General features: G+C 64.3%; 3 protein-coding genes across 4 annotated transcripts; 1 reads left to right on the top strand and 2 right to left on the bottom strand.

The window, feature by feature from the left end:
* Positions 1–9,016: 9,016 nt before the first annotated feature.
* EIF4E1B (eukaryotic translation initiation factor 4E family member 1B) lies at positions 9,017–11,222 on the bottom strand. 2 transcript variants are annotated; one of them, XM_032983736.2, is made up of 7 exons: positions 10,475–11,222; positions 10,231–10,319; positions 10,023–10,118; positions 9,823–9,886; positions 9,522–9,635; positions 9,280–9,419; positions 9,017–9,195 (listed from the first exon to the last, which is right to left on the bottom strand). In XM_032983736.2, exons 1-7 carry the CDS (start codon positions 10,490–10,492, stop codon positions 9,081–9,083), a joined length of 636 nt encoding a protein of 211 aa, XP_032839627.1. In that variant the 5' UTR covers positions 10,493–11,222; the 3' UTR covers positions 9,017–9,080. The 2 variants fall into 2 exon arrangements, with proteins under 2 accessions (XP_032839627.1, XP_032839618.2); XM_032983727.2 differs by having other exon boundaries at positions 9,280–9,635.
* A 104-nt stretch (positions 11,223–11,326) lies between these two features.
* On the top strand, positions 11,327–15,512 carry SNCB (synuclein beta). Its single transcript, XM_042790500.1, has 6 exons — positions 11,327–11,467; positions 11,583–11,710; positions 13,131–13,169; positions 13,535–13,653; positions 14,443–14,532; positions 14,763–15,512. Exons 2-6 carry the CDS (start codon positions 11,590–11,592, stop codon positions 14,793–14,795), a joined length of 402 nt encoding a protein of 133 aa, XP_042646434.1. The 5' UTR covers positions 11,327–11,467; positions 11,583–11,589; the 3' UTR covers positions 14,796–15,512.
* Positions 15,513–16,848: 1,336 nt separating this feature from the next.
* On the bottom strand, positions 16,849–24,637 carry LOC104355535 (glutamate dehydrogenase 1, mitochondrial). The gene is made up of 12 exons (XM_033006189.2): positions 24,558–24,637; positions 23,826–23,906; positions 23,269–23,324; positions 22,722–22,785; positions 22,018–22,112; positions 21,632–21,811; positions 19,870–20,007; positions 19,567–19,704; positions 18,799–18,879; positions 18,055–18,270; positions 17,608–17,670; positions 16,849–16,992 (listed from the first exon to the last, which is right to left on the bottom strand). The coding sequence occupies exons 2-12, from the start codon at positions 23,884–23,886 to the stop codon at positions 16,876–16,878; spliced, it is 1,209 nt and encodes a 402-aa protein (XP_032862080.2). The 5' UTR covers positions 23,887–23,906; positions 24,558–24,637; the 3' UTR covers positions 16,849–16,875.
* Between the last annotated feature and the right edge of the window lie 2,823 nt (positions 24,638–27,460).

The following is a 27,460-nucleotide window of genomic DNA, read 5'->3' as shown; positions in this document are numbered from 1 at the left end:
GGCGCGCCCCGCGGAGCGCTGCGCGGCGCGGCGCGGGGCGAGGGAGCAGGGCGGGCCGCGCTCCGCGGCGCCCTCAGCGGGCCATGGCGCCACCGGCCCCGCCACCGCCACCGGCCCGGCCCCGCCGCTGCTGCCGCCCGCCGCCGCGCCGCTCCGCTCCGCCCGGGCGCCGCCAATGCGGGGCGCTGAGCGCGGACCCGCCCGCGGAAGGGACGGCGCAACAGCTGGGCGCGCCCCCGCCGCCGCCCCCCCCGCGCCCCGCTCCGCACCACCGGCACCGCACACACCCCCCAAAAAACGGGCTGCGCCTCCCCTCTGCATTCCCCCCGCGCTTCCCCGAGGGCAGCAGCCCCCCGGCACCCCACCCCGGGACACCCCCATCTGCCCCGAGCCTCTGCTTGCAGACCCGGGGCAGGTGATGCCCAAGGGTCCCCCAGCCCAGCCGGGAACCCCACGGGTGGGTGGGGGGATGACAACAACCCCCAGGAAAAGAGGGTCCTGCCGGCACCCTGCCCCGCACCATCCGGCCACCGCAGCTCCCGTGGGTGAGTGCGGTGTCTCATGCTGGGAAATGTCATGGAAGCGGGGCCACCCTCTTGGCGGGAACGTGTGCCACCCGTGGGACCCCATCTCACTGCCCGATATGGGGGTCTGGCCCCGAGGTACCCCACACTCAGCCAGGCCGGGGTCCCCCAGGGGATTTGGCTCTGCCCGGGCTGCAGGATGCAGCCCGTTGCCTCCCTGGGCCGTCCCTGCACCCAGTCAAGGTGCCCAGCAAGCAGCGCTGCCATCGCCAGTGGGCAGATCGCAGCGTGGGCAAGGGGTGAGGGGTGAGGCTGCATTGGGGTGCCCAAGGTGCTCCCCAAACCCCATGGGAGCCAGAGCCTGTGCCAGTGGTGCCAAGCAGTCCCCGATCCCCAGCAGCAGGGACTGGGCAGGGGCAGGGGCAGGGGCAGGGCCGTGCAGCGGCTCCCCAGCGCCGCGCAGCAATAATTTCATTAGCAGCTCCAGGAACAATTAACAACTGCTCTGACTCCTTCAAGAGCTGAAGCAGGTGCGAGGCCGTCGCGGCTCTCCCGGGTGGCACCGGCTGTGCCACAGCCTCCCTCCACCCCAGCGCAGCGCTGGCGGTGCCAGGCAGAGCGAGGCCACCGCCGGCACGGCCCCGGGGCGAGGCCGGAGCCCTCTCCCACCATCACACCCCTGCCAGGGACCTCCTGTGCCAACACAGTCGTGCACTGGCCATGTGCGCGGGCAGGGCAGTGCACGCGGGTTGGCACCCATGGGTGCCCTCTCCTGCCCTGCCCTGCTGCCCCAAGCAGTGCCCTGAGTTCTGGAACATCCTGCTCGGGCACTGGTGGGGGGCTAACGGGCGGAGGAGACCCCCGGCCCCTCTGTGGGCAGAGCCCTGGCACAGCGATAACCACCCTCCTTCAGGCTGGCTCATTATTACTGATGGCATTTGCATGGAAACAGGATGTTTTTACTCCTCGCAGCTCCATCTGCTCCTGCTGAAGTCACCGCGCTGCACGTGAGCTCCCGGGGGGCTGCCATGGGAACCAGGATGAGCTTCCCGGCAGCGCCGGGACCCCCAGCCTGGGCTCCTGCAGTGGCCGGACCCCCCATCCAGGTGGTGGGGCAGGGCGAGGTGGGGGTACCCAGCGTGGATGGCACCAGCGCAAGGCACCCAGCACGGTGCCTCCCTGGGGCAGTGCGGTGGGGAGGGGGCTCGGAGCCCCCGGTGCGGTGCCAGCCCCATCTGCTCCTTGTGCCGTTCGCCCGGGACAGCTTCCAGCTCCCGCTCCCGGCGCAGTGCCGGCGGTGCCAGCAACAACACTCCCACCGCCCAGGCGCCCACCGCATCCTCCCTGCCCCGGTACCTGCCCCGGGGTGTCAGTGGTGCCGGTGCCGCTTTGGCTTCACCCGCTCCCCTCGCCCTGTGCTCACGGCGCGCGGTGCCAACGCGGGTGCCCTGCCGAGGCTCCGCGGCATCACCCCGCTGCATGTCCCCCCTGCGCCACGGGCCGGCATGGCCTGGCCGTCAGTGGGGAAATGGCAGGGCGCACTGACGAATTAATAGACTCTAATTAATACAGATTGGGAAGATCACTTTCAATTCCGCTCGCTCTTCCTCTTGCCGAGGAGGAGCCAAGGGGACGGATGAGCCGGATCCTATTTCACAACTGCCAGAGCCCTGAGCCCTGCTGCCAAGGGGCTGTACCAGCCTGGCTTGTGCTCACGGGGGCACCCGGGACCCCGACCACCCAGAGGGATGACATGAGGGGCCACAGCACGTGGGGAGCCGTGGGACTTGGGGGATTTGAGAAGGGGAGCGGTGCCCAGCTGGCCTGGTGCCCCCAGCACAGGATGTTCAGTGTCTGGGTGTCCCGTGACCACCATGGCCCCAGGGGGATGCCAGAAGTGCCAGCCCCACCGGGTGCTGTAAATGGATTATTACTCAGAGTAATTAAGATGGAATTAAAAATTAATTCTCTTCTCCAGCACTCTGCGGCCGTGGCTCAGCCGCATGCTACCGCCATTGTGCCAGGGCTTTCTCCTGGAGGAAACTGGATTGGGGTGGAGGTGGAGGGAGGGCATCACCCAGCGAGCGGTGGTACCCAGGCTCCATGGGCTGTGGCTGTCACCTCCCTGGGGACGTCACCACCCTGGCACAGCTCCCCCCTCCCCATGTGCCCCCCTGGGCACCGTGTCCGGCTGGGCCAGCCGAGGCGAGGCAGCTCCTACCCACCACGGGGCCTGGCACAGCCCCTGCTCGTGCCGTGCCCGACCTCCTGCCCAGTCCCAGCAGCCGCGGGCAAGGCCAGCCCCGAGATTTTCTAAACTCCCATCAAATATTTAAATCGGTATTTGAGCTCATGTATAATGGATTGCCCGTGTGCTGCCTCCCAATCCATTTGTGGTATTTAAGGAAGTTGAATATTAAACACCATTGTATTAGCAAAACCGCCGTCTGCTTAATTGAGTTACAAACGGGAAAGGTGCTGACGAATAAACAAAACAACACAGGGCCCTGCCAGCAGGATGCGGCCGGGCCCCGGCGCCGGGCAGGGACCGGGCTGTGCAGGGTGCTGGGGCCAGGAGGAGGGTGTTCTGGTGGGGAGCGGGCATCGGCACCGCTGCTGTCGTCGGCAGAGCCAAGGGTGTGAGGAGCACCTCTGCCAGGTGAGGGACATGTGCCGGAGCGTGGCACGGCATGGCACGGCACGGGACAGCACAGCACGGCGTGGGACATCCCGCCCCTCATCCTGCACAGGGATGCAAGGAAACGGAGCCAGTGAGAACAACCCCAGCCACACGAGGAGCAGAAAGATTATGAATATGAAAAGTAAATAAATATGGATGTTGAGGACCGAATTCTGATAAGAGGATTTTCAGAATTAGCCGTTTGCAAGAGTAGATTAACAGCACACGGCACCGGGGGTGGGAAGGGCTCCAGTAAGACACACGGCAAAGCCCATCTTGGCACAGCCCACTCCTCACAGCCCCCAGTGCCTGCAGAGCTGCTCCCCACTTTTTAGAGAGATGGATTTGTTGCTGCCATGGGGGAAAAACAGGGTGGCTGGAGGGGCTGGAGCAGAGCGTGGTGCCACCCTGCACACACATGTCCTGTGGCCGTGGTGCCACAGCACCAGGACCAAAGCAGAGGGCATCAGGGGCTGGCAGTGCTGGGGTGCTGGTGTCTGCGCCTGGGCAGACAGGAGGGTGAGCATGGTGGTGGCACGCAGCCCGGGGTCCTCAGGGGTGCGCCTGGCACCCCCAGCCTGGGCGGGGGGTGGCTGCACCAGTGGCAGCGTGGGGCTGGGACAGGGGGGAGTGGGGGAATAGGTAGCGAAGCCTCTGGCCTGCACATCCCACGGGTACCCCATGCCAGCCAGCACAGTGGGTGCTCCTGGCCAGAGCTGGTCCTGATGCCCCCCCGGCAGCACTGTGGGTGCTGGGGTGGGGGCATCTCCGTCTGCCCTGGGCTGGGCTGCCGGGGCTTGGAGAGATTTTTCACATCCTCTGGCTGGGATTTTTTATCCAGGCAGCCAAGCAGAAATCTCATTACAGCCCGGCACAAAGGCAGCGTCCCTGTCCCCACGCCTGGCTGGGGGCTGGCGCGGGCTGGGGTGGGCACGACTGCGAACAGTGGGAGGGTGTCCCGGACAAGGGCGGCTGGCAGGGCTGAAAGTGGCCGTGTGCTGCCCCCCACTCCCTCCACCTCACACCCTTGTGCCCCTCATCCCAGTCCAGGGCTCACCAGTCCCCTCCCCAGCCTGACACAGACCCCCCCCATCTGTGGCGCAGGTGGGTCAGGCGTGGGTCTGAGGTGGGTGTCAGCTCCCGTGGGGCCACCAGGCCACGTGTGGGGCAAGGGCTGTGAGCTCACAGGCAGGGCAGGGTGCAGGCAGCCCAGGCACCCTGGGTGCCCAGTGTTCCTGCAGCAGCAGCTGCACCAGCAGACAATTAATTAGCAGGGTGGTGGGAGAGCAGCTGACGGAGCTGCGTGGGATCGATGGGCGCATCGACCGCCCGGGAAACACCAGCCCTCCCAGCCAGAGACACGGCACCGGGGCGGGCGGGGAGCCTGGCCGGGAACCTGGCAGCCCGCTGGCTGGGTGCAGGCATGGGGGTGGCCGTGGGCTGCAGCATCACCAGCCCCTTGCAAGGGGACACGAGGGTGGACAGGGCCAGGAGGGAAAGGACAGGTACTGGTGGCACTGCCTGCCGTGTGCCCTGCGCCCTCGCAGCCCCAGGGCTGTAAGCTGCTCCTCTGCAAGCCAGGAGAGTGGCTGGTCCCTGTGCCACACCAGGAGGATGTGGGGGTGCTAATGGACCCCCCTTTTCCCAACTGTTGGGATGCATCTGTGTCAAGGGAGGTGCAGGCTTGTCCCTTGGAGCTGGTGGCATCGACTGGGGGAGCGGAGGGATGGGGCTGTGGGCAGGAGCTGTGCTGTGTCTGTGCCAGAGGCTCGGTGACAGCGTGGGCACAGCACCTGGGGGGGACAAGGCCCCATGGGCACATGCCAGCCAGCCGGGGGGCACCCAGGCCATGGCATGGGGCCAGCAGAGCAAACCCCAAAGGGGTGATGGCCAGGGGAGCGCAGAGCAGGGTGGTGGGGACAGCTCTGCCTGTGACAGGGCACTGCCAGCAGCCTGCCGCAGCACTGTGCTGCAGCCATGCCTGCAGGTCTGTGGCCACACAGCTCCTGTCCCTGTCCCCATTCCCATCCCTGTCCCCATCCCACCCACCCGCTCTGCTGAGCGGGAAGTGCCAGCCCATCCCTGCGGGCAAGGAGAGCGCTCAGCCGTGTTGCAGGAGCCTGGCTGCTACCCAGATGAGAAGTGACAGCAAGGAACCCTTCTCAGGTACAGGCTCCCTGCGGCGCAGGGCAGGAGATACTGTCCCCCTCTCCCCCTCCTCTGCTGATGGCACTGGGGACAGCCCTGCAGGCACTTAACTCCTCCCCCTCCGCACAGACCCCACTGTGCCCCACTCTGCAACCCCCCCGCCCTGTGCAAACCAGTAGTTGGAGGGCAGAAGCCCAGCAGCACCAGCCTGGCCATGCCTGCCCCACGCTGCAGGGAAGAGGACGGGGCAGGTAGAACACGAGGCTGGGAGCAAGACCCATGGGTGCAGCCCCTCTCCTGTACCCCACAGTGTCCTGCCAGGCGTGGGAGCCCAAGCGTGGAGGGGACCATGGGCCCCTCGCCTCCCACATCTCCTGCACCGGCTGTTGTCTCTGGGGAGGTTGTCATGGGAACAGTGCGCTGTAGGTACCCCTTACCCTGGGTACCCCTCCTCAGATGCCATGGTGATTCTGGATGGAGGGTGAGCTCAGCCTGTGTCCTTGCCAGGGCCCAGCAGTGCGGGCAGGGAGAGCACTGGGTACATTGTGGGGGGCCCGTCCCCCCCGAGGGATGCTGGCAGTACCCAGAGATGGAGGTCCCCTGTGTGCCCATGTCCCCTCTGCCAGGGCCCAGAGCACCCCCATGGCAAGCGATGGGGCAGGGATGTGGGTGCAGGCACCAAGGGAACAGCGTGGCACAGCCCCAGCGCCGGCAGCCGCACTGCCTGCCCACTCCCACGGTGAGCCAGCGCTGCCTGTTCTTCCCCAGCCCACGCACCCTGCCGTGGAGCCAGCACCTCCTTCCCCAATTACTTTGGTGGATTTTCATCCTGCAGCACCCACTGGTTGCAACGAGATGGGTGCCTGCACCCATCCCGGCACCAGCTGTGTGCCGGGGGCAGGAGGCAGGATCTGTCCTTGCTGCTGGAGCCGGTGGCGCAGGGAGAGGCCAGGCTGGCAGCCTGCCGAGCCGAGGCGCGGGCCGGCAGCGCTTGGCCCTGGCTGCTCTCCAGCTTCTGGCAAGGTGACCCCGCACCGGCGCTCAGCACCACTGACCTGCACCCGACTGCCTGGAGAAAGGGAGACGGGTCCCCATCCCTGCGCCAGCCCAGTGCCGTGCTGCTGTCCCCATCCCCATTGTGCCTCACGGCAACCCTGGCCCCACATCCCCCCTCCCTGCTCTGCCATGTGGGTCCCTTACCCTGAACTCCCCCCATCCCCCCTGGACCCCCCCTGCCCCACTGCTGGCCATCCCTACCCGTGTCCTTGCTGGCCCCCCTGCCGCCAGTGCCCCCCGCCCCCACCCGCAGCCGTGCCGCATGTCTGCTGCCATCTGCCTCTCCCTTTTGATTAGTATTAATTTTTAATTATGATTATTGACAGGGCTGCCAGCTCAGCTGCCAGCTGGGACAGCTGCCCAGCGTGAGACAGGCCGGGGGCAGCCCTGGCACCGCTGTGCTCACTGAGTGGCTCCTGGCAACTGCTATGCCCACCTGGGGGGTCCTCGGCTGCACCCCAGCTCCTAGCACCCTCTGTCCCCTACACAAGGACCCTGGGGTGCAGGAGCTGAGGATGGAGGCCATCATGCCCCCAAAGGGTGGGCTCTGGGTGGGCACTGCCAGCCCCCCCAGCCACGCTGGGCTGCAGGGAGCCCATAAACCGCCCCTATTACTTTTCCAATCAAATGAAATCCCACTGCAGCTGCATGCGAATGGCAACAAACCACATCAGTGCATGACTGCCTCTGCCACCAACACCCCCCCCCCCGATAACCTTGGCCCCCCCCCACGGCAGGGTGCAGGGCACCCCCTGAGCACAGCCCCCTTGCTGCCTCCAGCGTGGGGGTGAGGGGACAGGGACAACGTGGTCTGACAGGGGCTCAGCCCCTCATTCGGGGGAGGGGATATATGGGGGGGTGGGAGGGGGGTTGTCACACCAGGCAGAGGAGGGGGTGCCCCTGACCCTCACACACTTCCTGTTGCCACTGCTGGGGTGCAGGGGTGGGGACACGGACAAATAAGAGCTATTAACGGTGCTTTGGATGGGGGTCTCGGCACCCCCCGCTCCAGCTTCAGCTCTGCCCGCCCCACAACCCGTGCCCCACGCATGGCTCTTGCAGCCTCTCACGCGGGGGTGGGGGGGGTGGACAGCTCTGTGGGGCAAAGGCAGGGCTGTGCGGAGTAGCCCACCGGAGGGAGGGCTGGCCAAGGCCGGGCGAGCGGCACCATCGCGTGGCGAGCGGCCGGCAGTGCAGGCAGCCCGCGGGACCCGGGCGGGCAGGGCAGGCTGCAGCCCCCAGCCCCACGCCCGCGTCCCCTCCTCAGTGCCCCTGCCTCCCCCGCCTGCAGACACCCTAGGCTTGGGGGTGCTGCCCCCCCCCCCCCCCCCCCCCCAATACTGCTGCACCCCTCCCCACACTCCCTGCCGGGTCCTGCTCCTGCCCACGGGGCCGGCGTGCCCCACAGCATCCCTGCACTGGTTGCCCCACAGAGGAGGGCAGCAAGTTCTGTCCCCCTTGTACCGGGCAGCCCCGGGTGCCACAGCCGCAGCACCGCGGCCAGACGTGCCTCAACCAACTGCCAGAGCAGAGAGGTAGCCACGGCTCTGTCCTGCGGGACCAGCTCTCCACAAGCCCCAGGTGCGGGCAGGGCAGCACACAGCAGCCGGGGGACAAGTGGCCCCAGCTCTAGGCTCACCGGGAGGCACGGATGGACTGGATGTGCTGCCCCGGGTCACCCTGGGCTGAGCTGGAGCTGCCCAGGTGCTCCTGGAGGGGGATGGAGGAGACCTGCAGTGAAGGCAGAAGCGCAGGCGGAACTACCAGGAGGTGAGCAGGCAGCTCCACCTCAAGAACCTGAATAAGCAGCGGGGAAGGACAGACCCAACAGTCAAAACCACAAATAAAAGGTTAAAGGACAGAGCATGGGCTGAGCTGTGCTGGAGCAAGGCGGGGGGAGGAGTAAGGGGTCCCCTGTGCAGCCAGGAGAGGACACTGGCCATGGAAAGGAGAAGCCAGCGAACTCCTAGGGCTCATTGGACTGGGGCTGTGAACCTGCAAGTCTGGCACCAATAAACCCTTGGGAAGCAAATCAGCTTTGCACCACCCATGCTGCAGGTGCCCGTGGGAGGAGATGTGAGCAAACACAGCCCGAGGTGGGCAGCATGGGGGTGATGCTGTGCTGCAGCCCCAGCATCGACCCTGCGGTGGCAATGGACAGCCCTGGGCTGGGGAGCTGGTCTTCCTGAAAAGGCCCCCACTGCTGTGGGGGGGTTTGGGGGAGATGAGGAGCAGCTCCTGAGGCTGAGCCAACCCAGAGGATCTGGGCTCTGGTATCCCTTCCCACACCCAGGCTTGCAGGGCAGTAAACTGTGTCTGAGCCTTGGCCAGGGGAAGACAGAGCCCAGCATCCTCCTGGGGACTATCTGGGGTCCCGCAGAGCGGAGGGACACTGGTCCCTGGCACTGGGAGAAGCAGAGGGATGCATGCAGCACCCCAAGCCCACAGGGATGCCTGGGCAATGCCAGCCCTGTGCTCCTGGCTCCACTCACCCAGCAGGCAGACACACAATACACCAACCCATTGTCTTCCTCCCAGGGGACTCCCCAAGCAAAAGCCACCCCAGGGTGCCGGATGACCAACCCTGTACACACAGACCATGCTCAGCTGCATCCATTCATTGTGGGACAGGACAGGGGGACCCTGCAGTCAGCACCCCGCTCCCCCCACAGTCACACCACAAACTTGGTCTTGGTGAGGGAGCCACTCTTGGTGGCCGTGTCCGCGTGGGCCTGGTACCCAATGGCCACCTTCTGTGACAGGCCCAGGTGCTCCTTGTAGACACGCCTGGAGGAGGGAAGGGTGCTGCATGAATGGCACAGCATTGTTTCTCCCACCTGGCCCTGTGCAGCCCCCTCAAAGCTACATTACCCAATGTGGGTGACCCCTTCCCGGTTCTCCGCTTCCCGGGTCCAGATGGCGATCTTGTCCCCCTTGGCACGTATGTTGATGACAGCCCCGCACACCTCGTTGCTGTATTCATCAAACATCTCCCCAATGAGGCACAGAAGCTGTCGGGAGGAGAAGGGGAGCCCAGGACAGTCCCTGCTAAGGCTTGGCACTGTAGCAGGGGGAAAGACCCCGCAGGCCAGCCTGAGTGGGGCTGCACTCACTGTCTCCAGCCAAAACCGGTCCAGCTCGGTGTGCCGCTGCTGCTTGGCCAGGGTGATGAGCCAGCGCCCACCACGCTTGTTCTGGTTGTCCTCCCACATGGGCTCGATGCCATCCTAGGGACAGGCAAGGGGATGGTCAGGGGCACCAAGCACCCGGCCAGAGCCAGTTCAGGGAGCTGTGAGCACCCAGCCAGGCTTCCCTCCCACCCTACAGCCAGGGCACCCCGCCAGCCCCACTGGCACCCAGTGTGTCCCTGTAACGGTGGGTGCTGCAAGGGGTTCTGAGGAGGGACTGTCTCACCTTGAAAAGGGAGTAGTCGCAGCCAGAGGTGAGCTTGCTAGCGAGCTGGATGTGGTTGTACAGCCTGCACCGGGCAGAGACAAGGCGCAGAAGCAGGTGAGAAGAGGTGCCTCAGGGACCCACAGCACCCTCCTCTAGCCCAGACCACCCCACCGGGGCCTCTCCGGAGGGGGCACGTTGCCCACCCATAGGACACTCACGCCCAAAAGTCCTCCACAGTGCTGAACTTGGTGACAAGGCGCAAGTTTGCCTGCCACATCTTGCTCTTGTCATTCTTGAAGAACCACAGTGCCCACCTGGAGAGAGAGGGGAGATGAGGGGGGTCATCTATGCTGGAGCCCCACTCCAGCCCCAGCACCCGCCTCCCAGTACTGGGAGAGGCTGCCCACGGCCCAACCCCCCCCGTACCTGTTCTGCAGGGGGTGCTTGCCCAGGCTCTCTGCCAGGAGCAGCTCTTGCTTCTGAGCCCTCCGCCGCCGCCGCTCCTCTTGCCTCTTCTGGGGAAGCAAGGGACAGCCCTGAGGATCCCTAAGGCCACCTCAGCAGGGAGTCTGCAGCCCCCCCCCCCGGATGATACAGGTCCCACAACTGAGGGGACAGCAGGGCTGCCTCTGCTCTGCCACCAGGCCCAGCCCAGAGGGAGAACACTCACCTGCTCCCCTGTAGCCATCCTGCCCAGCACAGGCGCCCCCCGGGCCGCTCCTGGCTCTTAAGTGCCCCCAGGTGGGTGGGATGAAGCACCCGTCCCAGCTGCAGCTGGTGGGGTGGGAGGGTGGTGCGCTGGGGAGGGTGTGCCAGGCCTGCCCCTCCTGGCGAGCAGGGAGATGGGGGGATCCCCCCCTAGGGCAGGGAGCTGGGGGATGTGGGCAGGGAGGCAGGGTGGAATGGGAACAGGATGGGGGGATAGGGTGGTGTAAGGTGGGATGGGATCAAGGTGGTGTGGTATGGGGCAGGGCAGGGTGGGATAGCATTGGGATTGGGGGTGGAGATGGGATGTGACGGGGAGGAGGGGATCAGGGTAGGGTGGGATGGGAACAACATTGGATTGGAATGGGACGGGGAGGCGATGGGATCAGAATTGGATGGAGTGGGGACAGGGTGGGATGGGAATGGGGTGGGATGAGGTGGGAAGAGGATATCATGGGGGGGGGGGGGGGGATGGCATAGGGGTAGGGTAGAACGTGTGGGGGAGTGAGACGGGGACAGGGTGGGGATCAGGACGAGATGGGAGCAGGATCGGGAGAAGATGGGACAGGGAAAGGGCGGGATGGGGATGGGACGGGATGGGGACCAGCACGGGACAGCGTGGGGACCGCGTGGCACGGGATCGGGCCGGGTGGGGATGGGGAGAAAGGTGCGACGCGATGGGACCGCCCCGGGGGTGCCGAGCCGCGGCGGGGGGAAGGAGCCGGCGGGCCGGGGGTGCCGCTCCCGGTCGGGGCGGGGCGGGGCGGGGGCGGGGGCGGCCGGGCACGGCTCCGCACGGCCGGGCACGGCTCAGCCCGGCTCAGCCCGGCGCGGCGCGGTCCCCCCCGCGCATCGCGGCGCAGCGCAGCGCGGCCCCGGCACAGCCGCACTGAGCCCGCCCCGCCGCAGCCCGGCCCGGCCCGGCCCGGCCCGCCCGTCCCCGCTGCTACCGAGCCAGGTCGGGCGGGGGTCCCGGGGGCGGGCGGCGGGGCCGGGGGTGCGGGGATGCGCGGGGCGGGCGGGAGCGGGCGCGGGGCCGGGGCGGGGTGAAGCCGTGCGGCCTCTCCCCGCAGAGCCGCCATGGAGGTGTTCATGAAGGGCTTGTCCAAGGCCAAGGAGGGGGTGGTCGCCGCCGCCGAGAAGACCAAGCAAGGGGTGGCCGAGGCCGCCGAGAAGACCAAGGAGGGGGTCCTCTATGTCGGTAAGGGCCGGCTCGGCCTGCCTGCCCCCCGGCTAATCCCTGCACGCCCCTGCCAGCCCCCTCTGCCTGCCCTTGCCTGCTCCTGCGTTTGCCCTTGCGTCGTCCTGCTCATCCCACGGCCACCCCTTACCTGTCCCCGGACCTGCTCCCCCCCCGCCCCTGTCCCCCCTCCCCGCCTGCCTCCGCCCCCTCCCCCGCTACGACCACCCAGCCGGCGGGGCGCCCCGGGGCAGAGGGCGGGTGCCCGCGGTGCCCAGCTCGCCCCGCGGGGCATGTGCAGGCAGGAGGATGGGGCCCCGCGGGCCGGGGCAGGGTCGGGGTTGCTGCCCAGGATGAGGGGATGGGGTCCCCGGGGACAGGAACCCCCGCGGCTCCCCGGGGGTCTGAGCCCAAGGACCCCGCGGCTCCTCGCCGAGGATGCTTCGGGGCAGGATGGAGGTAGTGACCCCCATGGTGCGATGTGCCCAGCTTGGAGCAGAGGGGCTGGGGACATCTCGGAGAGGCCGTGCCCCAGTGCGCATCCCACACCAGGGCTCTGCCAGCATCTCCTCTGCACCCAGCCGGCGGCTGGGGGGGTCCTTGTGGGCTGCCCCTCAGGGCTGAGGTCCATTCGGGCCAAGTTGTAGAAGACATCGCGGGCAGGGAGGAGGCAGCTCCCGGGCAGGCGGTGTGCCCGGCTGTGGTGCTGGGCCGCTTGGGGAGGGAGCTGAGGCCGTCCCTGCCCTCGGCGGGAGCGAGGGCGCAGGGTTGGGGCACCATCCCCAGCTCTGCAGGGGGGTGAAGCCCCAGAGCCATTCCCCCGGGGTGCTGGTGGGTGCCTGCCCTGGACCCCCATCTCCACCCAGGGGTGCATGCCCTGGAATGGGGGTCCAGCCGCTCAAGGAGCGCCCCGAGGCCCCGTTCTGCAGGAGCTGCCCAGCCCCTGCCTTTGCCCTTGTCACGGACACCCCGTTCCCATCCTGGGGGGTGTCCTGGCATCTGTGGGCAGTGTCACTGCCTGAAGGGAGCCTGGCAGGGTCAGCGCAGCCAGCAGCAGCATCCAGCCCCGGGCCACTCCGGCTGTGGGGCTTCCTGTGCCGTGTTGGCACCAGCTCTGGGTATGGATCCCGGCTCCTGCGGGAAGCTTTGCTCAGCGGCACGGCCGGCGTTCACCTGCCTGACCGTGCCCTGGCACAGTGCTTGGTCCCGGGGTCTCTGCCCTGCCTGGCACACGGTGGTGGCCTTGTGCTGCCCCAGCCCGGGCTCCTGCAGGGACTGGAGGAGCCTTGTGGGGAGCCGGGCGGGAGCTGAGCCCCCCCCCGGCTGCCCCAGTGTGCCCAGGCTGGGGTGCGGGCAGGATGCTACCCTGGCTCGCAGAGGCACATGGCAGATCTCGGCTGCCAGCCCCTCTAACCCCATCTCTGTCTTTTTCTACCCCCAGGGAGTAAAACCCAAGGCGTGGTGCAAGGTGTCACCTCAGGTACGGTCCCCTCTGGCTCCCTATCACAGTACCCCTCTGGCCCCAAGAGCGTGGCCGCGCTAACGAGATGAGAGGCTAATTGAGGGGCTGATGTCACCCGGCTAAAGCCTCTTATATAACAGGGCCCGCAACGAAGGATTTGCGGCGGCTGCTCACACTCCCTGCCCAGCTGCAGAGCAGCATCCCGGCCCCCTCCCCTGCCCAGCGCCCGGGCAGGGAGGCGGGGAGGGCCTGATCCTGCCCAGTGACTCCCCACCAGCTCTGCCCCCCCAGGGTGGTTCGGGGCACAGAGCCACGGGTGGGCACCCCTCCCTGTCGCAGGGTGGGCGAGGGGGGGCACTGATGGGCACCCCCGGCTCTTGCAGTGGCTGAGAAAGCAAAGGAGCAGGCGTCCCAGCTGGGCGAAGCGGCATTCTCAGGCGCAGGCAACATCGCGGCGGCCACCGGGCTGGTGAAGAAGGAGGAGTTCCCTGCGGACCTGAAGGTGAGACACCCCCCGCAGCCCCTGCTGCGCCGGCGGGGAGGCTGGCACGTCCCTGGGCTTGGCGGGGAAGCCCCTCAGCAGCTCCCCAGCCCCGCGGGAGGGTCCCCGGGGGTCGCCAGCCGCTCGCGGCAGGCGCCGGTGCCCCACGCGCGCCGGCTGCGTGCGCGGATGCTGCGGACGTGTGCGCGCGCGGGCTCTCGCATGGCGGCCGGCAGCGCATCGCTCGGGCGGCTGAGGGGTGACCTGGCAGCTGCGGGAGTTTGGGGGGGGGCCGGGGAGGGGCTGCGGGCTCGCATCTCGCCGCCCCCCCTCCGTGAGCCGCTGGCTTCCAGCTTAGCCCAAAATAGCATCAGCTGAAGAAATGAGGCCACCGCCGCTGCACGGGGGGGATCGGCCGCCCCCCTTTCCCTCCTGCCAGCTGCTCTGCCAGCCCCGGGGAGGGGTTACTCAGCACCGCCCGCCCCTGACAGGGATGCAGGATGCTCCCGCGGCCCCCCCAAGCCCATGTGCTGTCAGCACCCATCACCTGCCTGGGGCCGGGGTTGGGAGCGGTGCGGTGACACGCACACCCAGGCCCTGCTCCCACGGACCCCTGCCTGTCGCCTCCCAGCTAGCGGGGCTGGTGTGTGCCTGAGGCGCCCGCTGGGCCCCACTGGTGTCCCCCATGTAGAGCCCCCAGTATCCCGGGTGCGTTGCTGGTCTCTGCCAGGTCACCCCCAGCCCGGCAGGGAGGGTGGGTGCTGCGTGGGGTGCTGTTTGCATGGCACTGACCCCCCGGTTCACCCCCAGCCAGAGGAGGTGGCCCAGGAGGCTGTTGAGGAGCCGCTGGTTGAGCCGCTGCTGGAGCCAGAGGGGGAGAACTACGAGGAACCCCCGCAGGTGAGGGGACGGGGTGGCAGAGGGGTGCAGGGCACTGCAGAGGGCACAGGCTGCCAGTGCTCAGCGTGCTGGCGGCCGTCACTGTCTGCAGCAAAGCCCAGAGCCTGCCTGCTCCCAGGTGCCCCATGCACGCAGCCCTGCGTGGGCATGCTGGCGTGGGGCTGGGGGGCACAGGGGCTCCGTGCCTGACCTGGGCTTTCTCACCGGCTCTTTCTTTCCCCACGCCACAGGAGGAATACCAAGAATACGAGCCAGAGGCATAATGGACCCCCATCCTCGCCTCTTCCACCAGCAGCACAACGAACCGCCGGTAGCCCCCTGCTCCTCCCCAGCCGGCCCCGGCCGGTGCCCGCATGCCGGGGAGGAGCAGGGGTGCCCCTGCCCCGTTCGCTCACGAGTTCTTCCTCCAGTTCCGTTCCAAGGGACCGTGTCCGTGTCTCCGTACCGTGTCTAGCAGTGAGAAAAAACCCGCCGTGTCCGAGCCCCCGAGCCCCGGCGCGTGCCCGAGCCGTGGGCGCTGCCCACAGGGGCTGGCGTGCGTGCGTGCGTGTGTGTCTGTGAAGCTCGGGTTTGTGGCTCTGTATCCCTCCCAGCGCCATAAACCCCGGCTGCGTCCCGGCGTGTCTGTGTCTGTACAAAGCATGTTTACCTGCCCGCGGGCTGCTGTACATTTTGCTTGCACGCGTGTCCCTGTGGTTCTGCTCTGGTCATTGTGGAACTATTTTTTTTTTATATATATATCTCTATCTATGGGTGGACGGGTCTTTTGCCTTTGTGAACCCTTGGCGCCCAAGCCTGCTCCCCAGCCTGCTGGGTCGTGACGGTGCCCGCGCCCTCCCCGAGGTCCCGTAGTGCCGACGCTGTGTTGTGACGTGGCATGGATATCCCCCCCGCCCTCGTCGCTGGATGTGCAATACGAGGGCAGCTGCCAGTGACACAGCTGCCCCCGTGTCCGTGAATAAAGCCAACTCTTCACTGTAGCCCCCTGGTCCTGGTTGTGGGTTCCCTGGGGAGAGGGGTGGCCCCGCGCTTTGGCGGCAGGGGTAGTTTTGAGGAGTTGAGGGGCTGGGGCAGATGAGCTGAGTCTAGTTCGGGGGAGTGGGCAGGACTGGGTCCTTGTGCGGACAAGGTGCCGTCCTGTCTGCTCGCTGCTGTGCCAGCAGCAGGTCACCGTGCCCTGGGCCTCTGCCACGCTCTGGCTGAGGCTGGGGACGCAGGCCATGTCCCCGTGCTGCCTGCTTGTGTGCTGGCCGCAGCGCTTTGCATCTGCAGGTGAATGCAGGGGTCCCTTTGGGGCTGAGGACCCTGCGCCAAGACAAAGCTAGACGCAGTCCCAGGCTCAAGCACTGGTTCCCTCCCTGGAGGTGCTGGCTGTGCTAGCAAAGGGGGTTCAGGTGCTGGGCACGGGCTTCCCCCAGCCCTCCCTGCAGCAGGATGTGCTGCGGTTTGTAAGGTACCTCCTAGAGATGCGCCCTGATCTTGTGCTAGAAGCACAAAGCGGAGCCTCTCTGCTGTCCCCACCTCCTTCCGTGACCCTACTCCCCTCAGGGGGCCGGGGACACGGCTGGCACCTGCGGCTCGCTCAGCTGCAGTGTGGCCACCACAAGAGCATCTGGCTGCCACACACCCCGGAGTGATGCCCACCACAGCAGGGGGTCCTGTGCCCACCACAGTGTGCAGCCCTTGGGCCCTTGGCTCCCCTAGGGCAGGGCCACCAACCCAGCCTGAGTCCCCAGCCGGCTTCCAGCCCCTTGGCTGCAGCACAGGCTGAGGTGAGGGGCTGGGCCGAGTCTCCCTGCCATGAATATCAGATTAAATCCACCACCTGTGCTGGTTTGCCAGCTTCTCCGGCAAAGAGTGAAGCTGCAGCAGTCAGCACGAACACAACAGGTTTGCTGATGCCTGCAAATCCCTGCCCTGGCTCTGCTCCCTGTGTCTGCGCCAGTTGCAGCAGTGCTTGCAGCACCCACCGTGTGTTATTAAATGGACCAAGATGGCTGTTCCTGGGGCTGGCTGTGCTGTGGGGTGCCCCCTCCCCTAGAGCTCACTGCATTTCTTCTTTCCCTTGTCCAATTCTGCCAGTCATGGGCAAGCAGACTCAAACCAGCATTAAAGTGGCTTCCTCTGGTGCCCAGGAGGCTGCAAAGGGGCTGGGGCAGATGGGGTGTGAGGGAAGACAGCCCCCCTGCCCAGGAAATCTGGGAGCCAGGGAGCAGGGAGACAACATGCTCAAACCAACCATTTATAGAGACCAGGATGTCCCCTCTGCGCTGCACGTGGTGTCCCGGGCACCCCCTGCGCAGCAGGGCTGTGACACCCGGGGCAGCTCTGCCGGGTGTTGTGTCAGTAGGTGAAGCCAGCCTCGTTGTACACAGTGAACACCTTCTCCAGAGCGCACAGGTAGGCAGCGGTTCTCTGGTCCAGGCCCAGGTTGTACCTCTCAGCCACGGTCATAATTTGCTAGAGAGAGAGGAGAGCTGTGAGGGCAGCATGTGCTGGGAGGGTCTGGGGGCAAGGCGGGGCAGAGGATCCAGTGAGGAGGGTGCAGGCAGTGCCACCCGTGCAAGCACCAGGCCAGGCCCCAGGAGCACCCAAGGGACAAGACTCCCCCCCTCCGCCGCACCAAGCGACCACGGGGGCTGCTCTTTAAGACCCGGAGCCACCTACAAGTGGGCCGGGAGATGCTCTCTCACTGCTGCCCCACAGCGCTCCTCTGGGGACAGGCCCTGCACCCACGGGTGGGCTCCATGCACCCACTGCTGAGGATGGCACCCCGAGGGGTGGCACGAGACGCAGCCACCCCCCACCCCCACCCCACCCCAGCACTGAATCCCCACAGCTCATCTAAGCAACCCTGGAAATGGGGCACATGGGTTTGCAGGAACAGAGGGATGCTGATGAGCACAAGGCTTTGCCCAAAGTGTGGGCACAGCCACCACCGGCCTCGTGCTGTCCTGTCAGGAGTGGCAATGAGGTACCGTGGGTGGGTACCCCTCAAATACAGCCCAGAGCCTCTGTGGCGAGGCAAGGGGCACAAGAGCAGGCACGGGTGAGGCAAAGAGCCCTCAGAGGTACCTTGGCTGACTGCTCCATGGTATAGGCCAGTCCCGAATACACGATGTCCTTCTCTGAGGCACCCTGAGGAGGAAAACAAGTGAATCCTTTGTGGTAGAGGCTAGAGGTTGGCCCCCCCAACCCATTTATCAAACACAGCCCCTCTGCTTGGCACGGGACCACCACAGGTGGTGCAAGCTTGGCCTGCCACCTCTGCAGCTGTTTCCAGCACATGGCTTGGCTCCTAAGGGACTCCCTGCAGCACCCAGCAGCACCCCCAGATGGTAGGGATGTACCACCACACACGGTATCTCCACCCCATCCCCTCCATCAGTGGGATGATAGCAGTGGTGGGGAGTATCTGTGTGTGCCACAAGCTCAGCCTTCAGCACTGAGACAGCAGACAGGAGTGTCTGGGAATGTGGAACAAGTGAGCCAGGACAACCCTCCACAGTTACAGGCACTTACAGTCACGCGGGCCTGGAACTGTGGGGACGGGATGATGGGGATCTCCCCTCTGGACTTGCCAAACCACTGCTCCAGGCTGTGCTGAACTGACTGCAGGAGGTGGTAGCTGGATTCCCACTCGTACTTGAAGCTGAGGCGGCCGTAGCTAACGTGGTTCAGGTTCTTCAGCCACTCAAAGAAGGATACAGTCACACCACCTGCATTCACATACACGTCCTGCCAAGGGCAGTACACGCTTCAGATTTGCTGCTTAGGGAGACCCTGAGATCCATGACTGATAGGGGGATCTTTCCTCCCCTGCCTTGGGTCCCTCCTCATACCCTTGGATGCTGCCCTCAGGGACAGTCCTGAGGTTACTTGGATGGCTGAATCCCAGAGCCACGGTGGCTCCATGCTGCCTCTGAACAGAGACACCAGCTGCTCTGACAGCCCATGTGATGTGGCACGGTTTGCTGTTGGCCCACCAGTGGCTGCAGGGCATCCCGGTGCTGGCCAGTAGCCCTGTGGTCTATCATTGCTGCAGCCGAAAACCAGGAGGGTTCAGAAGGCAAACCAGCATCTGAGAGGTGCTCAGAAGCTGGGGAAAAAGCAGGGAACAGGCTGACTGAGACAGCACCACCAACACTGCCTGATCCCAGAGCCTGGCAGAGCCCGGCTGGATCCACATCGGTGCAGCCGACAACACCATGTGGCCCTAATAGCCACGAGGCCACCATCCTTCCATGTGCGTGGGGATGGACGTACCGGGATGACCAGGATATTTCTTTGAAGGAATATCTCATGTGCTGCTGGTGTAGTGGGGCCATTGGCAGCTTCTGCAATGATCTGAGAGCACAAGCAGAGCAAGAGGTGAGATAGGTGGAAGACATGAAAGAAGAAATCAGTGACAGGCTGCTTTCCCTGCTGCTGGGATCCCCCCCACCAGGCCACTTCTGGTGGCAGTGGTCTGGGCACTCGCCTCCCCACTGGAGCTGTGCAGGATGAGCAAAAGCTCAGACCTCATGTTTCACACAGAATAATTAAAGGCTCAGCCTGCAAAAGACCTTGGCTGTGACACCCTGTCCTTTGGTCCCTAGAGCTCACAGTGAAGGGAGGAAGCTGGTATTTGTAGCAGCCCTCTGCTTTGCTCACTCTTATCTGCTGCCTATGATTCTCAGTGTCAACACTGTGACACCCAGTATCTTCGAGGGTATCATCTCCTCTGCCCTGGGAGGATGATCTGATACAGCAATGAAGATTGAGGAAGCCAGAAGAGACAGCCAAGGTCACTCCAACGATCCTTGCTCCCTGTCAGCAAAGGGAAGGGCTTGGGCTTTCCTCCTCCTCTAAATTATATGACCTGCCACCTCTGCCTCATGCTCTGTCCCTCTGGCACAGCAGGCAAGTTATCATTGCAGCAATGGGACACCTCCCTGGGGTGCACAGCGCCAAAAGCGAAGGTTTGGCTGGGCTGCTGTCACTCCCACACCCATGCAGGGCCTGCTGGGAGCAAGCAGCACGAGTGGTCCGTACCTTTGCTTGCACCCGGGGTGCATTCTCCCTCGTGAGCTGCTTCTCAATAGCAGCAGGGATGAGGATGTCGCAGGGCACCTCCAGGACACTGCCATCATAGGACTCTGCTTTTGGGAAGCCAGCTATGGTGCCGTGACCCTGGAATGAGCAGGAGAGTCCTGCTGGGCCCAGTGTCGAGCACTGCCCTCAGAGATGGGCTCTGCAGGACATCAGGGGCAGCCCCCTTCTCTGTGGGTGTTTCAGAGACAGGCACTGACCACCACCCCCTAAGAACTGGGGCTGGGTTGACTGGGCTCAACTCACCTGCTCATAGTCTTCTAGCTCCTTGGGGTCGATCCCTCTGGGATTGTAAATGGCTCCGTCTGTCTCCCCAACACAAATGCAGCGGGCTCCGTACTTGTGCAGGTACTTCATGGTGTGCAGCCCCACTTTGCCAAAGCCCTACAGCAACACAGAGCAGAGACAGTGTGGGGAGAGGGAAGTCGTGGGGACAAACGCTGCAAACTGACCCACTGCTTTGGTAACAGACCCCTCTCGGGAGCTTGCACTGAGAAGCATAAATAGGAACCCCTCATCTAGCAGTTCCTGGTGAATGTTCTAGACTAGGACCTGGCAGGGCAGAGATCTCCCTGGCTAGTCAGAGCGTTGTGAAAAGCAGAGCCCATGGGATAATGACTTCCAGATCAGCCTGTCTTTATCACCTCCAGAGCGCCTGGATGTGATGTTCCAAGCACAGTATGTCATTCAGTTTCTAAGAGCTGATCTCGATAGAAAGCAGATTCAGTGAGAAACACACAGTCCTTTGGTCGGCACCACGCAGCATCCAGGCACAATCTGAGCAATCCTCCTACACCTCACACTGATGGGGTGTGATCAGCTGCCACGGCACCGGCACAGGTCAGGGCCATGGGGGCAGCTCAGCTCCCCTTATGGGAACAGGTATTTTGCACTGTTTGCCCCAAAGCACTTGCAAGCTTAGTACAGCTCCTACAAGCAACAGTGGTTCCTGAGATTGCAAAAACAGCTCCCAAACACAGCAAAATTATACCCAGAGTATCCAAGGATGTCAGCCTTCTCATTCTCTGGCGTATCATCAAAGCAGAAGGATGTGTGGAAAGCAAAGGGCTGAGCAAATGCAGGGCCACTCCCAAGGGCACTGCGGGCAGCAGCTCCGGGTGCAGCCTCAGTTCAAAGCCTCTTCCCCGCAGCAGGGAGCTGCGTTGAGGAGCGAACGCCCGGAGGAAAGCACAGAGTGCTGGCCGCAGGCAAGACTTCAGCTGCACGGTTTCCAGTTTATTTCTCCCTCGCAGAGAGCAGTGGCCTCGGCACGAAACGGGCAGCTGTGGGCAGTGGACTGGGGCAGCAGTGTCTGGCTGAGAGCAGGAGCTCCTGCAGCTACAGCAGGGGGAAGCACCTCACCGCAGCAGTGAGCAGGCCCTGGGCTGCAGGGAAGGGAAAGTCCTTCCTGGGAGGAGAGGGGAAAAGGCAGGGCTGGCACCCTCAGGGTCCCACCAAGCTTCCAGGCTGCTGGGCAAGGCCAGGCCAGTGTGGGCCTGACCCACAGAACAGCCAGAAGAGATGGGGGTTGCATCCACAGGCAGGACCTTTGGAGTATGTAACATCATGGCTCACCACGGGTGGTTTGGAGGTGACAGAAACGTGATGTCACTGGGGTTGGCTCTTTCCATCCAGTCTGGCAGAGCCCCCCCCGTGTCCTGCCACCTCTCTGCTCTGCCTGCTGCACAGGTGAGCATCAGTTGCAGCTTCCATTTTATGGGTGTTTTCAGGCAGGATGGCTACAGAGAAACCTTGGGAATGCCTGTGTGGTGTGAGCAGTGCAGCACCCCTGGGCTGATGGTTCGAGTTTCTAAGAGATCAGCTCTCAGAAACTGACCCACACACACAGCACAAATGAGTGCTAGCTGTCACAGCGTGAGGAGAGATTCGGGAAATCATGTCCAGGCAGCACTGCAGGAGCTGAGACTGAAAATTCTCCTGGGAAGGAGGGGCAGAAAGGTCTTGAGGAAGTGTCCTCTTCAAAGCTCTAGCTGGGCCGAGCACTCACCTGCAGCACAAAGGTCTTGCCAGGCAAGCCGGGGCTCAGTCCAATGCAGTCCATGTAGTCTGTGTTGGTGATGTAGCTCTCGATGCTGTGCAGGACCCCACGCCCCGTGGCAGAGTGTCGCCCGTGGATGCCTCCCTGACTGATGGGCTTTCCTGTCACACACGCCTGGGTATTGATGTCCTGTGAGGCCGAGATGGGGCGAGAGAAGGTTAAGGTCTCACCTGGTGCAAGTTCTCTAGCGAGGACTTTCCCCAAGCCACAGTTTTCCTCACAATCCCCTAAGCCTCAGCTAAAGCTAAAGCAACTCCCTGGCACAGGGCTCTGGGCACAAACCCTCGTAGTGCCCACAGCATCCCAGGCTCCAAACCAGCACTGCTGGAGCTTACCCGGTACCCCAGCGTGTGGGTGTAGGTGTCAGCTATCCAGGACATCTCCCGCTCCCCGGTACTGACATCAGGGGCCAGCACATCAATCCCAGGCCCTGAGGAGGTAGAAAAATCTGTCAGATCCTATCTTTACAGTTAGATTACTCTGCCCCAACCAACTGCATGTGTACAGCTGGGTGATTTCTGCAGGCTGCTGATGTCTTTGGGCACACCAAGTAATCCTCTGAACAAAGCATGGTGCTGCCCATGCCCCAGGGTCTCCCCAGCTTCCCTCATGAATTAATATCTTTGGCTTTCACAGGGTCTTTGTCATGTCCCTTCCCAATACTTTCAAGAAAAGAGGGAGTGTAAAGGTCTCCACCTTGTGACCAGCACCCACTGAGCTCTCTAGCACACACTGAGGCAAGATAAACCTTCACTCCTCCCTGTGGCAGCGCAGGCCAGCGGGAATGGAGGATAATGCCCAGGTGAGACCCCTGCCCAGCAGTGGCTGGGACAGAGTCCGGGCCAACCCCACCGTGCTTGGCACCGCACAAGGCTCCCTCTGCTCCAAATTCACAGCACAGGCAGAGCAAAACGGTGAACGGATGGCACAGCACCAGGGCAGTGAGCACTGACAGGCAGTGAGAGAGTGGTAGCTGCTGCCCGCTCCCCTTCTTGCAAGCCACACGCTGCTTGCAGAATCGGGACAAAACCGCTCTCACCTATAAATCCCTTTTTGGCCATTTCTACAGTAAAATGCCTCGTTATTTTCTCCAGCTCATGTTCCTGTGCAAGAACAACAAAACACAGTTGTTACTACAGGCCCCACGAAAAATCACAGAGCTGCGGTACAGCACCCGGCAGCTGCCCTGCCTGTACAGCACACATCCTGATGTCTCCAGGGAGTTAATTCACAGCAGCTAGGGACCCTGGATCAAAAAAAAAGACAAGTGTGAAGTCCTGATCCCTTTGCTCACTGCCCTTCCAACTGCTGGCTGATTTGTACCTTCCCCCAGCACAGCAGGCAGCGACAGGAGCATCCCTACTCCAGACTCCTCCAGCGTGTCTCTGGCCAGATGCACTGACCCATAAACCAGAGCTTCCCCACCCCAAGCTGCTTTTCACAGCTGCTGGGTGAGCGTTACTCACCACAAATGTCTCCCCCCTGGCTTGTCAGAGTGCACTGCTGTGATACACAGAGAGGGAGGGCTGTGCAAATGGAGCGTGAGTTATGGGCGGTCGACGGGGGAAGGAGAGGAGTGAACTCACTGAGTATTTCCTTGGATCAATCCTCACACCCGCCATGGCACCGCCAAAAGGAACATCTGGAAAAGACCGGGTAAGGCAGATGGATGTTCCCCACCAGCTCACCTGCTCCCCGGGGGGAGGAGGAGACAATGGCAATCGTGACCTTGTTGGTGAATCCAGGCAAGGGGCTGGCGCTTCCCCACCCCCCCCACGGCTCCCCCCTGGTGCCACGCAGCCTCTGTGGAGCAGAGCCGAAGGCAGGACAAGGAGACGGACCCTGAGCCTGCCACAAACACCACCAGCCAGAGCTGAATCCATGACAACCCAGGCACAGAGACTGCATCTGAGAAGCACGATGCTTGACGCTCCCTGATTAACACAAACATCCCAGACTGCCAGTGGCGTATTCTGCCGCTGCAGCAAACCTTGCCCTCGCACAGCCGTGCCCAGAAGAACATCCTGCGCTTCTGGAGCACTTCTGATTTTCAAAGCATCTAACAAGCTTTTCTGACTCACTGTTATCAGAGCCCCATCCCATGCCCATGTCACCACGTGCTTTATGTTCCTCTTGTACTCACCCACTACAGCGCATTTGTATGTCATTAATGCAGCCAGGGCTTTTACTTCATCAACACCCATTGAGCTGCTGAAACGAACCCCTGGGAAAGGAGAGAGAAGTGAAGAGTCTCTGCCTTTTTACCACAAATGGCACAGAGGCACTATAGGAAAGGCTTTGACTCTTCTGAAACAGCAGCATCCCGTCACAATAGGTGACCAGCAATCATTCAGCTAGACCTGTTCCTCCAGACCACCACAGAGTGGAAAGCAGTTTCCCACCAGTTGGCCATCCCACAGATGCAGGCCTTTGCTGCGGCAAGCACCTCAAACAGCGCAGCTGCAGCACAGTGAGAGCCTGGGGCGAGGGGCGAGGGACCAGGAGGCTGGGACCCCGCAGGCTCAGAACAACTGTTGCTGCTTTGAGGCGTATTTAGGGCAGTGAGCGTATGGTGTTTGGGATGAGGAGTCAAACACACGCGGGGCTGGCTGCCAGCCACACCACTCTCGCATTCCCCTGCGAGCTGGAGCAGCTGGGCTGCAGCTGAGGTTGGCAAAGCTGCCTCCCCCAGGTGCCTCCTGTCCTTCTGTGGGATGCAGCCGAGGACAGCGTCCTCCCAGGCACCTCTGCGCTCATCCTGACCACCACTGTGCTAAGGCAGGTGCCTCCCGCGCGGGCTGAGCCCGGCGCTACCCCACAGGTGGGGCTGAGTGGGGGACAAGCTTGCAAGCGGGGCTGCGGCTCCCAGGCTCACCCCCTTTGCAGGGCAGGCGGTGCTGGCTGTGCTGGGCCCGCCAGCCCTGCACCACCTCCCAGGCGCCGCTGTCCCTGCGCAGGGGGAGGGCCCCTCCAGGACGTGGCTGCAGCGCCGGACGGTCTCCAGGATCACCCGCACCCAGGGCAGCCCACCCCGCTCAGCCGCTCCCGCCTCTACGGTGGCGGCCGCCCGCCTGTAGAAGGCCTCCACCATGGCCAGCAGCCCGGGGGCGTCGGGGCTGCCCCCCGCCAGGCCAGCCACGCGCCAGCACCGCCCCGGCACCGGCACCGGCACCGGCACCGCGCCCGCCCAGCCCCGCCGCCGCCCCGCTGCCGCCAACATGGCCGCCCCTGCTGCACCGAGGCCAAGAAGGGGCACGTGGGGCGGCTGGGGGCGCGCCCTTCAGCAAGCGTCCCTCTGATTGGCTGAGCCGCCGCGGAGATGGCCGGGGGGTGGCGCTGCGGAGGAGAGCGGTGAGCGGGTGGTTACAGCGAGGCTACTTCTGAATGGCTGATTCCCTGGCCAATGGGGGGAGGCGGGGAGATGTGGGCGGGGTCTGCACATCGTGAAGGGGCGGAGCCAGATCGGGGGCGGGGGCAGAGGGGGGCGGGGCCAGCAGGGGTGTGTGCGGGGAGGGTGCGTGGGGGAGCCGGGCCGTGGGGCTCTGCCGTGGGGTGCCTGCACAGCCCCACGCAGCCAGTCCTGCAGGAAGGGCTGCCCCCCCCGGCCCTGCCCGCCTTCCCTGGCCCTGTCCGCCTTCCCCAGCCCGCCCTGTGCCCACGTCCCCCCGAGGGTCCTGACTGCACCCAGGGCAATGTGCTCGGGGGGGAGGTCAACCCCAGCCATGGGTGGTGTGTCAGGGTGCCCAGGGCAGAGGGTGCTGGTGGTGATCAGGTCTGCCCCCACCTCCCCCCAGCACCTCCACGCCAAGGTGGCTGGGAAGGCAGAGCTATTTTTAGGGTGCTTGGTGCTTTTGCATCTCCTGGTAACGTCTCTGTCATCCCAAGGCTCTTGCAGCTCTGGGCACGCCAAGATTCAGCGCGACCCGTCCCGGGGATGGGAGCCCCAGGGTGCAGCGTGGGATGCACGGCTGAGCTCGGTGACAGGAGCCCAGTGCCCCCGGGCATCCCCTGCCGCTCCCATTTGCCAGCACCTCATCAGCTCCGGAGCCCCGCTTCCCCGCCTGCGGATATTGTGGGCAGCCGTGCGTGAAGGTGGGGTGGCTGTGAGCGGCTGCAGGAAACCCGTCACCTTCCCGCAGGGCAGCTCTGCGTGGGGGGACACCTTTCCTGGCCAGACCCTGTCAGCTGCGCTTCCCCTCTCCCCGGCACAACTGGGCACCAGTGACCCAGGTGCCGTGGAGCCAAGCCCAGGCCGAACCGTGTGCCGGGCGCGTGTGTGCCGCCTGCACCGGCGTGTGCGGACGCCGGCGGCGGTGGGGGAGCCCGGCGCCTTCACGTGGCGCTGCCCGTGCTGGCGTGGGAGGTGGGCCGCGGCGCCGAGGGAGGGGGCTGCCATGCTACCTGCGCCGGCAGCCCCCTCCGCCGAGGGAGAATGCGCTTTTCAGGCAGCTGCCTGACTCCTCTCGCGCGCCGGCAGCGCGGGAGTGCGTTGCCAAGGCAATGGGGACCATCTTACTCATCCTCCTCGCTATTGTTCTCCTGCCAGCCCTGAAGTGCCCGGGTGGGGAAAGGAGGAGGAGGAGGAGGCAGCCGGCCTGGGATGAAGGCTGCCTGCAGGGAGGGGAGGGTGGTCCCTGTGACCCCCCCCTCCTGGGCCAGCCCCGGTGGGGATGGGGACGTGCTGGATGCTGAGATGCTGATGAGGATGGGGAGAGCGGCTGCTGGCGAGCAGCGGGTGGAAGTGAATGCCAGAAGAAAGAGACCCCCCAGTCCCCCAACTTCCAGCAAATTCCCAGCCAGGGGATGGGGGACATCTCAGTCCCCTCCTCTACCAGGACTTGCTCCTGCCTGTGGTGTCCCTTGTGCCCGCCCAGCTTGGGTCTGATCCCACATGGGGCAGCCTGGGATGCAAACCCATACCTATGCCCCACGCTGTGCTCCCCTCCTCTGCAAGCAGGCAACTGGGCCCAGTCAATGCTGCGGGACTGGGACCAGCACACAGGACCATGGGTGGGGACAAACACCTTGAGGGGGACACACACTGATGGGTGCAGCGGTGCACCCCCACCCCATCGACGCCATCCATTCACCCATCAGGGTGCCTGGCAGTGACATGGGGGTGCCCCGCTCTGCCCCAGGGTGGGTAAAGCAATGCTTTTTATTTTGTTTCCATATCCTGCCTCCCTATTTTTAGCTTTCGGGGTTTTGTTCCAGCCTGGCTGTTTACTGGAAGGAGCATTTCCAACCTCTCTTGTCTCCAAGCAACCAGGTGTGTCAGCTCCCATCGAACTAGACTCACCCTATAGTTCTATAGGGTCGGTGCGTGTGTGTGTGTGTGTGTGTGTGTGTGTGTGTGTGTGCGCGTGTGTGCGCTAATGTTAACCCCAGGAATGTTAGCACACACCCCTTCCTTGACCCTATAGATCTATAGCTCCTGACCCAGACCTGACATCCCTGGGGCAGGGAGGGGATCCTGATCCTATAGTGTGATGGGGAGCAGCTGTGGGGGGGTTGGGGGGATGCTGGAGGGTTTGGGGGGGGGGGGTGCAGGGATGCAGGCGAGGCGAGCAGGCCGCCTTCCCCCCTGCAGCGTGAGCAGGAGTGCGTGGGAAGGAGTTAGACAAAGCCTGAGCCCGAGAGCAGAGGCAAGCGCTGCTGGGAGGGAGACGGGGACGTTCTCCCCTCCCCGTCCTCCCCCACCCTTGGGCGAGGGGTACACGGGAGCCCACCTCCATCCCCGTCGCACTGGCACGTTGTCCCCATCCCTCGGGCTGGTTG

The sequence above is a fragment of the Tyto alba genome, unplaced genomic scaffold (assembly GCF_018691265.1).
Source record: "Tyto alba isolate M040663 unplaced genomic scaffold, T.alba_DEE_v4.0 Super-Scaffold_17, whole genome shotgun sequence".
Taxonomy (NCBI): domain Eukaryota; kingdom Metazoa; phylum Chordata; class Aves; order Strigiformes; family Tytonidae; genus Tyto; species Tyto alba.
This window is presented reverse-complemented; position numbering and strand designations above follow the sequence as displayed.

Coding starts and splice junctions, on each gene's coding strand:
- EIF4E1B (XM_032983727.2), bottom strand. Junction 9,636..9,822: donor GCGACTACTCCCTTTTCAAG/GTGAGACAGTCC, acceptor GCCTGTCCCTAG/GATGGCATCGAGCCCATGTG. Junction 9,196..9,279: donor GAAGGGGTCACCCACATTGG/GTAATGTAGCTT, acceptor TCCCTCCTCCAG/GCGTGTCTACAAGGAGCACC.
- SNCB (XM_042790500.1), top strand. CDS start 11,590: ATGGAGGTGTTCATGAAGGGCTTGTCCAAGGCCAAGGAGGGGGTGGTC. Junction 13,170..13,534: donor GGTGCAAGGTGTCACCTCAG/GTACGGTCCCCT, acceptor CGGCTCTTGCAG/TGGCTGAGAAAGCAAAGGAG. Junction 14,533..14,762: donor ACTACGAGGAACCCCCGCAG/GTGAGGGGACGG, acceptor CCCACGCCACAG/GAGGAATACCAAGAATACGA.
- LOC104355535 (XM_033006189.2), bottom strand. CDS start 23,886: ATGGGTGTTGATGAAGTAAAAGCCCTGGCTGCATTAATGACATACAAA. Junction 18,880..19,566: donor CACCCCGGGTGCAAGCAAAG/GTACGGACCACT, acceptor TTGTGCTCTCAG/ATCATTGCAGAAGCTGCCAA. Junction 16,993..17,607: donor CCATGGAGCAGTCAGCCAAG/GTACCTCTGAGG, acceptor CTCTCTCTCTAG/CAAATTATGACCGTGGCTGA.